Source organism: Talpa occidentalis, unplaced genomic scaffold (genome assembly GCF_014898055.3).
Source record: "Talpa occidentalis isolate TD23 unplaced genomic scaffold, MPIMG_talOcc4v2.1 talOcc4.16, whole genome shotgun sequence".
In the NCBI taxonomy this organism is placed as follows: Eukaryota; Metazoa; Chordata; class Mammalia; order Eulipotyphla; family Talpidae; genus Talpa; species Talpa occidentalis.
This window is the reverse complement of record NW_023601653.1, coordinates 59,928,736-59,945,179: the sequence shown is the minus strand read 5'-3', so window position 1 is coordinate 59,945,179 and position 16,444 is coordinate 59,928,736. Positions and strand designations below refer to the sequence as shown.

The window sequence follows — 16,444 nt, the reverse complement described above, 5'->3', positions numbered from 1 at the left end:
AGAATGTGAAAATTATGATTTTTATTATATTCACATAAAATAGTTACACCAAGTTGTTTAAATGCATTGGTGAATTAAAGCATCCAACTCATACAAATTTTTATACATATATCTATCATTTATAAATACACACATATGTAAAAGATATATATTTTCTTCTAAAATAAAGTGCCTAAATCTTGATATACAGGGAGCAAAATAGGGGAAAAAAAGAATCACAGGGTTTTATTAATTAGACTGTACTTTAACAATATAAGAATCTGTTTCATACATATTTATTCAGGTACAGTGAAGTTAAATCACCCATTCTTTTCTGAATTCAAGGAAGTGAATTAATCTATCCAGAACATTAAAAAAGGACCTGTGGTCAACTTAATGAGTTAAAGGCTAAGTTTGTCTTACCATGCTTGGCACATAACAAAGCCTTGGTTCCCCCGTGAAAGAGTCATTAAGCTTTGTTCTTTGTTTTCTTGTTTTGTGGAATGTTGTCTGTCTTCTAGGTTGTTAAGCAGAGAGAGAAATGACTTTGGTATTTCTGATTCCAAATCTCCTATTAGCATTCAGTAAAATAGGGTTCAGTGAAAGCATTTCTAATGTCTTCACATCACCCCAGGCTTGCTAAGAAATTCCTATCGGGATCTGGATTAATGGGCTCTGCTATATCTATTATAATTAAATCTTATTTGAGCCTAAGAAGAAGAATGACAGTGTAAAGATCAATACATCATCGAGAGAACCAATGCAAATTGAAATGGGATGCTCTATTACCATAGGAAACCTTGTGAGAACACGTTTGAATTTAAGAACAAAATAAAGGTTAAAGAAAAACTCGATGATTTAAGATAATTCAGAAAATCCTTGCTTCAAATAGGAGCCTTAGAAAGCTTTATTCCCTGCTCTAATATTTCAGCAACCCTCCTGTGTTTTATTTTATTTTCTATTATCTTAGACTTTGAAGATGATCATTTGTAGTTTGACAAGGAATGAAATTTAAAAATGCCTTTGAAAAGACTTTACTCTATCAAAGCAAGGTGAAGATGCCTAATAATAGCTTAATATGAACCCAGCCATTTCAGAATCTCTGGCAATTACAACTTTAAACTGCATTAAAGTATATTCAAGCAGCAAAGGGAGAAATTGGCAGCATTGACATTGCATAAAACACTCTATATCTTTTTAACATGTGGGAGGCGGAGATAATGGGAAGCAGAGATACTTCCCAGAGGACAAGGAGTGGGTTTTTGGCGGGGTGTGGGGGGAGGAGAAAAAAATGGGAGGACCAGAGAGTGTTTCCAATGACCTGACCTGTCTTAGCAGGGCCTCCCCCAGCACAGAGCTGCCTAACTACTGATTTTGGTGAGCATCTTGTTAATGGCTTGCTTGACATGTGTGGTGGAGCTGCGTCGCCTCGTCTTGCCCTGGACCATCCTTCTGCGACGCACCTCCCGGCACAGCTCATAGAATATCTCCGTGATGTTCCCTTCTCCAGTGCAGGCAGAACACTCGTAAAAAGCACACGCCAACTCTGTGGCCAGCTTCTCCCCTTCTTCTGTACTAACCTGTCTGGAGTGGTCCAAGTCAGCTTTGTTTCCAACCAAGATGAGAGTCACATTCTTGGGCTTTTTGATCTCATCTAGGATGTTCTTAAGTGGCAGAACTTCCTCAAAACTTCCTCGGTCAGTAATGTCATAGACCAGCACAAAACCTTCCCCCCATCGTATGTGTCCTTCTCTCTGTATGGTGTCTTCCTGTTGGCAAGGATAGACTGCAGTCAGCAGACCCAGAAGTCATTGTGGTGTGGACATGCTACTAATGCTGGCAGTGATGCCTCACTCACTATTCTGTTCAGTAGTGGTATGTTCATTAGATTAGCTAATCTGCCTGGCCACACTAAGCTTCTCTGTGAGTTTAGAATAGAAGCATTACTTCCTCCTAGCAAGCTATTTCAGGTAAGGAAAATGATTATAATTGTTAAGGTTTTAACTTTCTGTTTCCAGTTGTTTCTTGCCATGTTTTTAAATCTGCAGTCATGGAACTATAAATTACTTACTTGAGAACATTGCCTCTAAGACTTTCATCACTATAAATGAATTGGCAAATTTGCAGTGAACAAGTAGCCGTTACCCCACCCTTTAGAGATCAGAATTAGAGGCACAGTGTAGAGAAATGGTTTGCTTTTTGATTTAATCTACTTTCTCTTCAGATGATAGATAAGTAGGGACCATGGCAAAACAACAACACAACAAAAAGAGCAGTAAAAAATTGGATAGAAAGTAAAAGCAAAGGGGTTTTTGCCTTTTTTTTTTTCTTATGCCAACTCTCCCAAACTAGTGCAGTTTCAATAATGATAGAAATTCAATTGACGAGATTCTCACTCTTTCCTAGGGAGGTTACATGAGTGATTTGAAAATGCATTGCTTGTATTGACTCAAATGATTTCTGTCGGCATGTACATCCTGCTGCCTCTTATTTTAGAAGCACTAAGCACTGGTGTATCAGAAGGTGAGAGCATATATGGCAAGGAGGAAAGTGTATGATTAGTTGCAAGAACATTTCTAGGATTAAATAATTCAATTCAAATGTTCTTGGGAATATAGTTCACTGGTAAAGCTTCCTGGAAATCCTCAATGCTTTGACTTTCTTTCCTCTGTGAATCCTTTTGTAATTTCAAAATGATTAACCTCTAATCAAACTTACATACTTCCCCCTGCTAAAAATATATATATATATATATTTATTGAGGAACCATTGGTTATAATATTATATTAACTTCAGAAGTATAGTTTTACACTTTGATCAGTGTATGTACTATATATCATACCAGACCCACCAAATAAAGGTCTAATTATTATCCACTATTATCCTGTTGACCCCTTCTACTTATTCCTCCACCCTATCCCCTTCCCCTGGTAACCACAATTTTAAAATTAGTTGTTGGTGCTGTTCAATGATGTGGCTCAAATTTTCAATAGGATGTGGTAAGGCATAGAAAGAGTATTAGAGGAGAGACTTCTAAAATGTTCTGAAAAAATGATTCTGAGGTCATATAAGTTTAAAATGTAATATATAGTGAATCTCACCTAAAACATAGCACATTAAAGACTCTGAGACCCTCTTTATTAAAGATAACTGTATAGAACATTTCTAAACACATTTAATAATGAAAATCTGTTAATATCTTGTTATCCTACAAAATTTAGGTGAGAAATTCTACTTTAATTAATGTCATGTGATGATAAAATATTTTCAAAATTTCCTTTAAGTATTGGGTAATTATAAGGGTACATACACAGGCAGTTATGAATACACTGATATAAAAAATAAGTCGATAATTAGAGAAAAAAGTCTTTAGGTATCACTAGCTAGTTGTAGGAAATTATCTTAGCTTTGTTCACATTATATCATTTAATTTTTCATTTGATTCTGAAAATGTTAGATTTGATTCTGAAAATTCCTTATTTACCTGGCCAGCTGTGTCTAGTATCTCCATGGTAACAACTTCATCATCAATAGTTGCTTGGTGTCGGTAGGTTGATTCTGAGGGAATGAGCCAAAAAAAGAAGGTTAAAAGGTAAATAAGTGCATAGTTTAATTTGATACTGAAAACTGGAAATTAGTCACAGGAGTGTGTCTGTTTTTATAGCATAAAGTGAGTGTATCCCAGAAAGGAGAGGATGGAGATGAAAGAATTTGCCATCTCTGCACTCTTTAAGCTCCTGGATATAAGAATTCCAATATAGGAGCTAAAGATTTTCACAGATAGTTTCTTTGCCTTTTTGTTCATTTTATTTCCCCATGAAGCCAGCTTCCTGATACTCTATTCCTTCTAGAATGAAGCCTTCACATCCTAAAACAAGACATTGTTTTCCGCAAAATGCATTCTTCCTTGATAATCCTATAATTCAATTTCTGGAAATCACTGTTAATTCCTATTCTAACAAGATGACATAGAAATCAAGAGCTGTTGTTTTTTTTTCCAGACCTCTATCCCAGAAATGTGGTAGACCCTAGAGGGAGGTTAATAGCTATCTATGAAAACAAACAAACAATGACCATGTATAGCTTTAAGAACCCCCTGGAGCAGTAGAAGGTGACTGGACCCCAGTAATTGGGGGGTTGATGAAGAAAAAGCAGAGGAGAGCTGGGTAGCATGGAGGGAAGATGGAACAATGTAGAATTCTGTTGCCCACTTTGCCTCTTCAAATGAGAGCAGCTCCGTACCAGCTGTAGGCTGGTAAGTTAATATTAGAGAGCCTCTCTTCCTCCTGTACTAGGTGAGAAGCAAAGATGCAAGAACATTGGGTGACTCTTGAGTGTGCCCCTTACCATATGAAATAGAAACTAGAGCTTAGATTGTATATCAGCTGGTGCTGTTCTGTAGGAAAACTAGAACAGCTGATATTAAGAACTCAACAAATGATTGAAGAGCTGATGAAGGTCACAGGAACTGTCCTAGAAAGTATTGCAAATGATAAGAAGGAAAATGTAAAAGTAAATTATAAGTGATATGGATAATAGAAATTATATCTCTTGCATAAAGTGCGCCTCCCAGGGTAGGAGACATTGAAAAGTTTCATGTCAAAAGGACTAACAGAATACCTGAGAGAAAAAGTCCCATAGCTAAACCCATAACCGCACAATTTAAGGATATAAGTGGCAATGTGGAAAATTTGAAATGATCTAGAGAATAGGTCAGTACTCAGATTGGCAGTGGACTTCTCACCAACAAAACTAAATTCAAGACCATAGTGGAGTGAAACAAAAGAATACAACTACATCAGAAACAATCCAGAATTGTAATTTTAGGTGCTATTGATATATCAGTGTGAAGGTGGGGCAGGAGATCAGAGGCAGGTTTGAATGAGCTAATTGTCTGTTCTAGAAGATAAATCATAAAAAGAAAGAATAGAAAAGTGAGATAAGCATTAACTCAATAAATGAGAGGAGGACAAACATCAAATCCAGAAGAATAGAGGAAAGAAAAAGAAGAGGAAAAAAACAGATAAGGTTAACAAAACAAAAAGCATGGTGCTTGAAAAGATTTTTTACTAAAAGGGAGGGAGAGGTAAAATTCTGGTAGTAGTGACTAGTAAATTAAGAGGGATACTTCAGTCAAACAAAATTTTCACCTAAAAAGATGAAATAACTGTACATCGTAATATATTAAAATAAAATAAACTATGAACTTATATATCAATGAATTTCCAAACCTGTACCAGCTCTGGAAGGAAAAAATATGCAAATTGGTGCAGTCAAAATAGAACACTTAACAAGATTAATAACCAGTAAATAAATTTAAATGCTAATTGTAGAGCGTTCCTAATTATTAAAAGCAATTGCATCCAATTGACATCATAAGAGATTTCAACTAAACAATTTGTTCTGAAAACTCAGAAAAGGGATGGCAAACCAGTTCTTTCATTGAGCATTATGCTGACTCCAATAAGTATTACAAGAGTAATGAGCGAAAAAAGTATCTGTAAGCCTGCTTCATTTTTGATCATAGATTCTAAAATTTTGAATAAAATATTACCCAGATGAATCCAGTAATATAACAGGAAAAGTACATCATAATAAAGTAGTTAATTTCAAGAATGCAGGGCCTCCCCGGTGGCGCAGCGGTTGAGCGCTGGGTTGCGAAGCTGCGCGCGGCCTCTGCAGCGCTGGTTCAATCCCTGGCTGCTCCCCGGCCACCGGAGGAGGGTCCCACATGGCGCGCAGACCTCTCCTGCCGCCCGCTGCTCCCCTCAGCAGTGTATTCGGTCCTTCTGCCTGCTCTGCTCCCTGCTCTGGCTCTGGTGAATTCTCTCACTCTCCCGCGCTTCTGACTGTACCCAGTGCATGTATAAATAAATAAAAATAAATCCTTAAAAAAAATGCAGAGAGCTTAAAGTTTGTGAGTTGGTTTTAACACATTAAAGGGCTAAAAGAGAAAAATCACATGATAACTTCTATAAATGGGAAAATTATGTCTTTAATAAAGTGTCTAAGAATTTTTTAAATGCTTAAGAACCAAGGATAGAAAGAATATCCCCCAGATTAATCTAGACTTCCATGTAATTCTAATTAAAATTTCAGTTGGACTTTTTGGGAAATAACAGCTTTTTGAGAAACAATTTAAAGTTGCACGCTATAAAGTATAACTCTATGCCAAGCAGAATGGTTCTAACATCAGAAAGAAAGTTCACCAGGTCCTTAAAAATAGACCTGGAGGTAAGGATGGATTGTTCAATAGATGGTGTTAGGATTAGAACCACTAAATAGAAGTGATAAATTGGGATCATTATTAAATATGAAACAAAACTTACAAGAATAAAAAGTAAGAAATTATAAAACCTTAAACAAAAAAAGTGATGTAAAATTATTAATGGATTGCTTATATGAACATTATTTTTTGTGCAGTGCAGAATAAGCTGAAGACTTGCAACATTATAAACCAAAAATTGGTTAGCATCTAAGCTATAGAGGAATTTTTTAAATAATAAAAAAGCAGAAACAAATGAAATGTAGGTAGAGATATGATATGAAAAGGAAATTCATGGACGAGGAATCCAAATAGTATATACAATGATGACTACCTACCTGAGAGGAGTTTGTGAAATTATTTCATGGTCATAAGATTGACAAAAATTAGAAGCTAGATAATATGATGCCTGTCTAGGCTATAGAGAGCATTCCTGCAATCTTCAAAGAGAATGTAAACGGACCAGCCTTTTGGAGGGCCATTCAATGGCATTAAATGTGTAGGTATTCTATGATTCAGCAATCCTCTTGTGGATAAGACTCAGAAAGAAATTGTCTAAATGCATTATAGCAATGGTTCTCAATGTGTGGTGCTTGGGCCTGGCTCAGCATCACCAAGAAATGTCTTAGAAATGCAAATTCTCAGGCTCCACCCCAGACCAACTAAGGGCACAAGCCATCTATCCTCTAACCAGCACAGCATAGCATGTTTACTAAAGTTTGAGAACCACTAGTTTTAAAGAATGTGTTTTACCAGCAGTGCTAGCAGTGCTTTGGTTATAGGCAACTTAATTGTATCACTGGTGAATAAATCTAGTGTATGTGGTGGTATACTAAGGTAAACTTTGCAGAAGAATAGAAACATTATAGCAAAAAGAGTGGATTATAGAGTCACCATGTTCAGTTTTAAAGACTAGAAATGGATCTGTATAGCCCAATAAAATGTACTGATTGCTCAATAAATTTAAAATGTATGCATGTACTGAAGAAATGCTTTATCTCTAATAGCACATGTAGCTTATCATTATTCTAAATGTTTTATTCATGTAAACTCATTAATCCTTACACATGTTTCCTGCATTTTGTATTACTAGCTCCATAATACCTAAGGAAACTGAGACATGGTGATATTAAATAACTTGGATCACATCATAGAGATGGTATGTGATGGCACTGAGATTGCCACCCTGGAAGACTGGGCCTTGGAATTTAGGCTGATTCCATGCCAAGTATCAAACATGTTGGATTATATTCTTATGGGAAAGAGGAGGGCGTGATGTCAGAACAGGGGGTGCAGGAAAATTGAAGCCAGTTACTATAAAGGCTTCGCGTGCACGTGCTTGGGTACCAGGAAGAGAGCTGTGTGATGAATTTATGCATTGGCTCAATTATTGGTTCCAAAAACTATCCAACCAACTTTTTTTCCCAGCTGGGTATCTGGTAAGTCAGTGCTCATTTTTTTTCCTATCTAGCTGGTGTTTCAACTTTCATTTTTTAAATCTTATCAACTATTTTACAGTTCTTTTTTGGGGTAGTGGGGGGCATTTTAATGTTACTTCCCTGTAAATATAATCTCCTACCTCAAACACAAACTGCAGAAAGCAGAGTTACCTAAGCAGTCTGGCCCAGCCTGCTGTTTGTCATCAACCCTGTATAATGGTTATTGGCACAGGCATGGCACAGTGCTGAATTATTTTTCAAAGAATGCAACCTTAAGATGAGGGTCACATTCAATATGTTTTAATGAATGTGCTTTACATTATTGTTATTCTCCTGGAGCCTGTGATCTGCAGTATGTGTAATGATTCTTATTTGCAGAGCTCTTTCTGTTAAATGGGAGATTGTTGCTGCGTAGGATTTTGATGCTCTAGAATACATTTACAGTGGCTACTTGTCTCTGAGTGTTCCCTTGGTTATTCTGTGTTATCGTCAGTGCTCCCCAGCTTGGGAGGAGAGAACCAGGCAGCAAACCTCTTGACCTTTTCATTCCTTGCTCCCCTGCTATGTAGTGGCCTTTGTGCCGCCTTCTTTTCTCAAAGGACTGGCATCAGCCTGCAGTCTGGGAAACAGAGTTCTGGGCTCTATTCCATCTCTTTGCACCAAAAGTTTTCTGACAGACAGGGATACTTTTCTCTGTTGCTTCCATGATAAATAGGATATGTATTGCAACCACAGAAGGCCACAGGAGGGGGACGGAGAATTGGATATAATGAAAATTGTATGAAGTTCTGTGACTCTTTGGTTGTTTGTTAACAACCAAATGAAAATGATGAAACGCAGGAAATGAGGGAATGTCTGCCACAGTCTTGACAGCGGGTGGCTTTCATTTAAGCAGAATACTGGTTTCCTGCCATTTGGCATTTTTTTTTTCTTTAAGCCTCTTCTCTTAATCATTAGGAACCAATCTCTACATGTAAAACAGTGAAAATAATTGCCAACAGAGGCGAAATGTTGTATATCTATTTGCTAGCTTTTCTGAAGATTATCCTAAAAAATATATCATATACTTTTTGGAATTAAACTCCACTATTGGGAGACTCTGCTATTCATTTTTATTATTTTTTTATTTTTTAACTTTTAAAAGATGTATTTATTTATGGATACAAGAACTGGGGTACAGGCCAGAGGTGCAGAGGGTGAGAGGATTCACCAGAGACAGAGTGGGGAGCAGTGGGCTAGATAGGCGAGGTCTGCTGCGCCATGTGGGTTGCTCCCTGCCTGGGTGGGAATGGAACACATGCTGCAGAGGCTGTGGATAGCTCCATAGTGCTGTGCTTAACCCCTTGTACCACCAGGGAGGCCCTGCTATTCATTTTTAATGGAAAGATTTTTAAATTTTTATTTATTTTTTACTAACATTGGTTTACGACATTGTATGTGATTCAGAGATACAGGTTCACACATCTTGAGATATATGTTACCAAACCACATCCACCACTAAGGCACCCATAGTGCTCTACTATAGTCACTGGGCCCCTCCACACTTGGCTCTCTGCTTCCCCCTCCCCCACTGATGGCCTCAGTTTTATAGTCAGGTATCTAGGGTTTCATTTTTATTGTTTGGTTTGTTTTTATTGTTTTTTTTTTCTTCTGTAGTCCCCATAGGAGTAAAACCACTTTTTAGATTTGAACTATTCATTTTTATTTATTTATTTATTTAAGATTTATTTATTTACTTATTTATTTATACAAGCACTGGGTACAGTCAGAAGCGTGGGAGAGTGAGAGAATTCACCAGAGCCAGAGCAGGGAGCAGAGCAGGCAGAAGGACCGAAGTACACTGCTGAGGGAAGCAGCGGGCGGCAGGAGAGGTCTGCGCGCCATGTGGGACCCTCCTCCAGTGGCCGGGGAGCAGCTGGGGATCGAACTGGCGCTGCAGAGGCTGCGGGCAGCTTTGCAACCCAGCGCTCAACCGCTGCGCCATCGGGGAGGCCCTGAACTATTCATTTTTAAACAAAAGAGACAATGTGTATGTATTTGGAGCATGGACACACTACCTGTTCATATTAAATAAACTGGTAAGCTTTTTTGAAGGTTAGGGGGATAATTGCTTAGAAGATGCTTGTAAATGAACCAAATGTTGTGTGCCAAAAGACCAATATTGTTTCTAGGTGGAGTAAGATAAATTCAAAATTGTATCTGAATAATATTTCCATAAATAGGAGTATATTTATCTGAATAATATTTCCATAAATAGGAGTATATTTTGTGTACGTTAAGAGAAGTTGATGCTTAAAGGGGTATTGTATCTGGTTAAACCCTTGACTAATTTAGCTTGTTTTTGCAAGTTTCCACATATTTAGAATATTTTCTCAGTACATAACAATAACAGTTAATAGTGTTGATTTATGGTAGAATGGAAATTGTACTAACTTGAGTTCTATTGCTGGTCTAACCACAAACTAACCACGTAATCTTGGATAAATTTACTCCTTTGAACTTGCTTCTTTATTTGTAAAATGATGGTCTCCAAGTTCCTTACTGTGCTGATATTAAATAGTTATGTGAATTGGCTAAGCATTCTGCTTTACTGTCCAGAGAAGAGGATTTATTCTGGGTGTGTGTCTCTTTATATGAGCCTTTCCAAGGAGAGGGAAGTATAATGCAGGCTGGACGGACCAACTATGAAAGCAAAGTGGGGCCACAATGTCTCCGGGTTCCCACCCTCACTTCTGTCTGAATCTTTCCTAACCAGAGACATCAAAATCTGCTTACACACAGCGGGGTGCCTGCTTTTTAGTCATAGTGGTGAACACTTGCAATGCAGTCTCTTTCTCCCCAGATGACTCTTTCCCTCTCTCTCCGCCTTTGTACTGTCTGCCACAATCCACATTTTCAGGAGTAGTAAGACTGTCAGATATAGAAATTTAGTTCTTTTGCGGGGATCTAATCAGAACATGGCTCCTGTTGTTTTATAACCAGAACATTCCTGCCACCACCATACAGGTTTTCCTGGCCCATGTACCAAATCTTAAAGGCTTCAGCAGTAGTTTTCTAATGCTATTCCTAGATCGTTGCTAGCCTTTGACAATGATTTCACGGGTCCACACAGTGAAATGAGAAAAATTTAAGGAAAACTAAAGCTGTCCACTGTAAAGGACAGAATGTTATGCTTAGATTATATCCTTCAAAACACTTGGATATTAAAAATACTTCCTTTTTCTATGAAATGCAAATACAAGTAAAGGATAGGTTTAATATTCCCTCACCCTCTGCCCCTTGCTTGCATTCCTATTTGGAATTGCAGTGGTAGCCCTGTCCATAAAAAAGTAAAGTAAATAAAAAACAGAACACTGGGTCTTGAAATCTATAAGTTTGGGAATCTTTTACTACTAAAGTAGTGAGCATGTTTTTGCAGAACTATTTCAGAGCAGTGAACACTGCAATTTTGTTAATATGTTGAACAGTGTTCATAGTATTTAGCTTTTCAAGAACAATTGTTCTGTGATAGCTTGAAAAAACTGTCCCACCTTTCTAAGGAAGGTACTGAATTTACAAATCAGGACTGCTTTTTGTGCAAACTTGCCACTTTGCTTTTTAACATAGCTTTCTCTTTGGCTGATGGTTTTGAAACTCTATGATCAGACAGAAGTCAAACCCAACGAATGCTGACTCCTTTTGGAGCAAATGGATTGGGAACTCCTCTAGGCTAGAACATTAGTGACTTCTTCCACTGTGCACACCACACTTGTACACATCCACTTTCACCTGGAGTGAGTCATGTGTCTGATCTTCATGAAGTGGGGAGAGCGCTCTTGTTGCTTAGCGTCTATTGCAATCCTTTTTGAGGTACCATACAAGGTCACTCAATGAAGTTTCATTATTCTTAATGAAGGAAGCCTACATTATGGAATACTGATGCAGGCAGGTTCCTATTAATAACAGTTGTTTTTTAAAAATGAATAAAACAAAAATAGAAAATGGTTCGCCTAAATTAATTAAAAATAGCAACATTAGTTACTGGAACCTATTCAGAGAGAGTTCAAAAATTTTGAGATAATTTTTTCATAAGGTTCATCACTCATTGAGATGTACTAATATAAAAAAATAGTGTTTTTTCTTCTGAACTCCTATAAATCATTAAGATCCTCAGGAATCATAACCTTTGTAAAGCTTCAACAAGTATTAAAATTTAAGAGATGCATATTTACTTAGGTGTGACAAAAAATAATTTTATTTTTAGAACCAGGTGCATTTTTAGATCCAAATATATCATTTTAAGATTGGACTGTGGGGTCTCCTTGGTGGCGTAGGGGTTGTCTCAGCACTATCATGCTATCACCAGTGCAGCCTGAGTTTGATCCCCGGCCAGGGAGCTAACCCACATATGGCCACAGCAGACCTCTCCTGTCTTGCCCACTGCTCCCCTCAGCAGTGTATTTCAGTAGATCTGCCTGTTCTGCGCCCCAATCTGTCTCTGGTGAATCCTCTCACCCCCGTGCACCTCTGGCCTACACCCCAGTTCATCTACGCATAAATAAATAAAAATTAAAAAAAGGATTGGACTGTGGCCATATTAAAAGCTTAGTAAAAATTATTAATGTTGAAAAACAAGTAAAAATGGAGAAGTAAAGATTAATAAATGTAGGGACATGCTATTCTCTGAGATAAAAAGATTGAATATCATAAAAAATGTGAATCTTCTCAAAGTAATTTATAGTTTTACCGCAGTTTCAATCAAAATTGTGTCATGTTATGATAGAGTTTCTAAAATTAATGTGACAAGAAACTGGAGGAAGCAGCTCATCTAATTTTTTAAAAGTGTAAAGAAGGAAGACTTTCTTTACTGCCTTTCAGAATGTTCTGTGGAACATACAGTTAACATAGGAGTGTGGTTCAGGTATTGGATCTGGAAAGGCAAATCTGGAGCTGCATCCTAGTGTAAATGGTCAATACACAGCATGGATGTAGTTGAGAAGTGGTGCACTATTTCATAAATAATAACATGACAATTGGTCAACAATTTGGAGAAAATGTTGGGTCTTCACCTTGTACTTCTCACTAAAATAAGTCCCACATAGGTTAAACACACTACAAAACCACTCTATCCTCTTCCCTGTTCAGTTTTTTTTTTTTTTTTTTCATTACACTTACCGCTATTTGTTTTTTTGTTTTTTTTAAGATCCCGGTGGCGCAGCGGTTGAGCACTGGGTTGCGAAGCTCCCCGCGGCCTCTGCGGCGCTGGTTCAATCCCCGGCTGCTCCCCGGCCACCAGAGGAGGGTCCTACATGGCGCGCAGACCTCTCCTGCCGCCCGCTGCTCCCCTCAGCAGTGTACTTCGGTCCTTCTGCCTGCTCTGCTCCCCGCTCTGGCTCTGGTGAATTCTCTCACCCTCCCGCGCTTCTGACTGTACCCAGTGCTTGTATAAACAAACAAACAAATAAATAAATAAAATACGTGCCTCTTTAAAAAAAAAAAAAAAAAAAACTTAAAAAAAAGAAACAAGCACATTCTTTAAATAAAAAAAAAAAGATTTATTTATTTATTCAAGCACTGGATACAGTCAGAAGCACGGTAGGGTGAGAGAATTCACCAGAGCCAGAACGGAGAGCAGAACTGGCAGACTGATGAAGTACACTGCTGAGGGGAGCAGGGGGCATGGCAGAAGAGGTCTCCGTGCCATGTGGGACCCTCGCCTGCGGCCGGGGATCGAACCGGTGCTGCAGAGGCTATAGGCAGCTTCGCAGCCCAGCGCTCAACTGCTGCACCTCTGGGGAGGCCCACTTACTGCTATTTGACACATGACTCTTCTCTCTTGATGAGACTTTCTTCCCTCCCTGCCCCTGCCCCACCTCACAAACAGAGCCTTTCTCCTTTGGCCTATTCACTTGTCCTTAGCACCTAAAATAATCTGATATAGAGGAGGCATTTAGACAATATTTGTTGAATAAAAAGTAAAAAAATAAATGAAAGGAGGCACAAGGGAAAAGAAGGTTCCCTTTTCCATCGAACCATATAGTGATAAATCAAAATTAAACCTCTTTACCCACTTTACTGTTGTGAGTATGGGCAGTTTGGTCAGGGGCACTGTGCCTGGTAATGAAGTGGTGCATGTCATTCCCTTTCCCTCTGGATTTCAAAGTTGTTTCCCTTGACATAACTAACTGGGCTTCCAAAGCATAACAAACAAAAACTCAAGGGCTTGATTTAGAGTAAAATCTTATGCATAAATTAAATCTCATGGATTTGCAGCATTATTTTAGAGAGGACAGTTATATAGATTTCTAGTAAGTATGATGTTTTGTTTAAAAAAAAAAAACATACCATGGATTCTTCATACATCACCATTACGTAACTTTTAAGATCCACAGATAATCCATTTTTGTTTCTTTGATAAAATTTTTAAAAATTGACTTTAATCAAGATTCAATGGAGAGAGGAAGGGTAGAAACATAGTTAATTTTTGTGTTTTCCCACAGTCAGTATTGAGAAGTTTAATTTTACTTTTATATTCTCTTTAGCACTTTTTATACTTTCTTCAGTACTTTTTTTAAAAAAAGATTTATTTATTTATTTATATAAGCACTGGGTACAGTCAGAAGTCGGGAGGGTGAGAGAATTTACCAGAGACAGAGTGGGGAACAGAACAGGCAGACTGACGAAGTACACTGCTGAGGGGAGCAGCAGGCGGCAGGAGAAGTCTGCGCGCCATGTGGGACCCTCACCCAGTGACCAGGGATAGAACCGGCGCTGCCCAGGGATGGAACCGGCGCTGCAGAGGCTGTGGGCAGCTTCGCAACCCAGCGCTCAACCGCTGCGCCACGGGAGAGGCCCTCTCTTCAGTACTTTTATACTCTGTTCAATCCCACATGAAGTTAGCCATGCCCACTGTCTCCTCTTTCTCCCATTAATATAATACTACATTTTCTTGATGGAAGAATATCATATTGTAGCCACTTCCTTTTTATCTCTGGTTTGTACTAATTTCTTCACCTCTGCATTAAAATCCTGCAAGGTTCTAAGGTCAGACAGAAGCACAGACCTAGCTTCTTTGTATCATTAGACAATACACTTCCAAAGACATTGCAAACTTGTTTAAAATGTTGCAAGAGAAAATGTCATTTTCTCTTTTGGGTCATAAATATTGACTGGAGGAGAGAAGACAAAATTGAACCTACCAAGGGTGGGGTCATATTCCCAGATGAACCGTCTGGTCAGAAATCTCACTACAAGAGCTGTGGGAAAAAAAAAAAAAAACAGCAATATTTCAAATAAATGTGTTAATTATCTTAGAATTCTTATCCTTCTAATGGAAGAGAAACTGCCTACACAACTACATTTCATATGTCCTCAACTTATTAAGCCAATACATGTATGTATGCTTATTCAAATATTTTCCCAATTTCCTATCATGCCTAAAAACTGGTATAACATTTTCATGGGTTCATTGCACATTAATCAATAGCTTAGATTTGTTTATTTAGCCTCTGGGTCAGCAACAAACAAAAGACATTGTGATGTGAAAATGCTCACTTATAAAATTGTTAGCAAAATAATGAATTTAGATATATAGGGTAGCGATATAAATGTCTTAAATTTTGCATATTGACAATAACTGACAAATGTGAGTAAAATGTGTTCATTTCTACTCTAATGAAAAGACCAGTAGCTGGTTCTTTGTATTATAAAAAATAGATATTCAAAATGAAGGATTTTATTGGTGACTCATTAAGTTCACCAAAAGAAATACTTCCATTCAGAGTCATGCCCTCAACACTTACGTCATCCCCATGAGGCAGGTACTTTACCTGCTCCCATTTTTCATGTAAGGAAATGGAGCTATGAGAGGCTAATTGTACTGAGCTCACTTGCCTAGTCAGTAGTCAAGTCAGGATTTGAATCCAAGAAGCCTTGTTTCCAAAGCCTGCAATGGACCCATTGTAGGAAACTGAAGTCAAATCCCAAGCCATCTGGATAATATTTGATGGGAAGATGGGTGGTAGAAAGCCAACTGCTGAACTATATAGACTCTGTCATGAAATAGTGGTGGGACCTACGGTGACCATTTTCTTATCCTTGCATTAGAGCTGAAAACTGGGTTTTAAAACCACTGTTACTAGTTTGATTTTTATTAAAATACCCTGTGTGCTGTGGTCTAAAGATATTACTTGAAGAAGTAAAATTGGTTAGTTGGAAGTGACTGTCCTTATGGGTCAGCAGAGATATTTCCCCGCTACCTGGATGTCTCATAGGAGAGATCACAATGCAGATTGCAATGAGAAGCTCATAAAACAGGCCACAAACTTTCTAAAATTCTTTCTAATTACAGAGTGTGAGGCCGGATTTGAGCCAAAATATTTGTAGTGCCTAAAGTAGCAAGGCCACTGACCCTATAATCCTTCCCACAGCAAGTGTACTTGTGGTTTTATCTGCAATTTTCAGTCTGTCACTGTTCACTCTCTTGAGACTGAGTTGCTTTTATTTATTTATTTTTTTTGCATGTTAGAAGTAGGAAGCCCTAGAGAGAGATTTTTTTCTGTTTTTAAATTAGCAGTGTCAGTAAACATAATTGCCTGTGGTGTTCAAAGAGTTTCATCTTTTGTTAGCATATGTAGTCTCAACTTTAAAGACTACAACCTAGAAAATTCATTTTTCTGGCATCTTCAAGAAATGAGCTGTGACAAATTAACATTTTTTTTAGGTAACTGAAGTTTGAAGTTACCTAAATTCTAAAACCATTTGAACTTTAATCGTTTCTCAA

The 16,444-nt window shown here is 37.9% G+C and overlaps 1 protein-coding gene and 1 long non-coding RNA gene across 3 annotated transcripts in view; one reads left to right on the top strand and one right to left on the bottom strand.

Annotated features, from left to right (window-relative positions):
- Positions 1-16,444, top strand: part of LOC129145987 (uncharacterized) — a 193,827-nt gene that overhangs the window by 90,830 nt on the left and 86,553 nt on the right. The window lies entirely within an intron of this gene.
- RERG (RAS like estrogen regulated growth inhibitor) overlaps positions 40-16,444 on the bottom strand; it is a 112,800-nt gene continuing 96,395 nt past the window's right edge. Inside the window, exons 3-5 of one of the 2 annotated variants that reach the window (XM_037514293.2) lie at positions 14,862-14,918; positions 3,464-3,537; positions 40-1,748 (exon numbers count right to left, since the gene is read on the bottom strand). In XM_037514293.2, coding sequence (XP_037370190.1) covers positions 1,341-1,748; positions 3,464-3,537; positions 14,862-14,918 — 539 coding nt within the window. In that variant the 3' untranslated portion in view covers positions 40-1,340. The remainder of the gene's footprint in view (positions 1,749-3,463; positions 3,538-14,861; positions 14,919-16,444) is intronic. The other variant, XM_054696429.1, reaches the window with a different exon arrangement.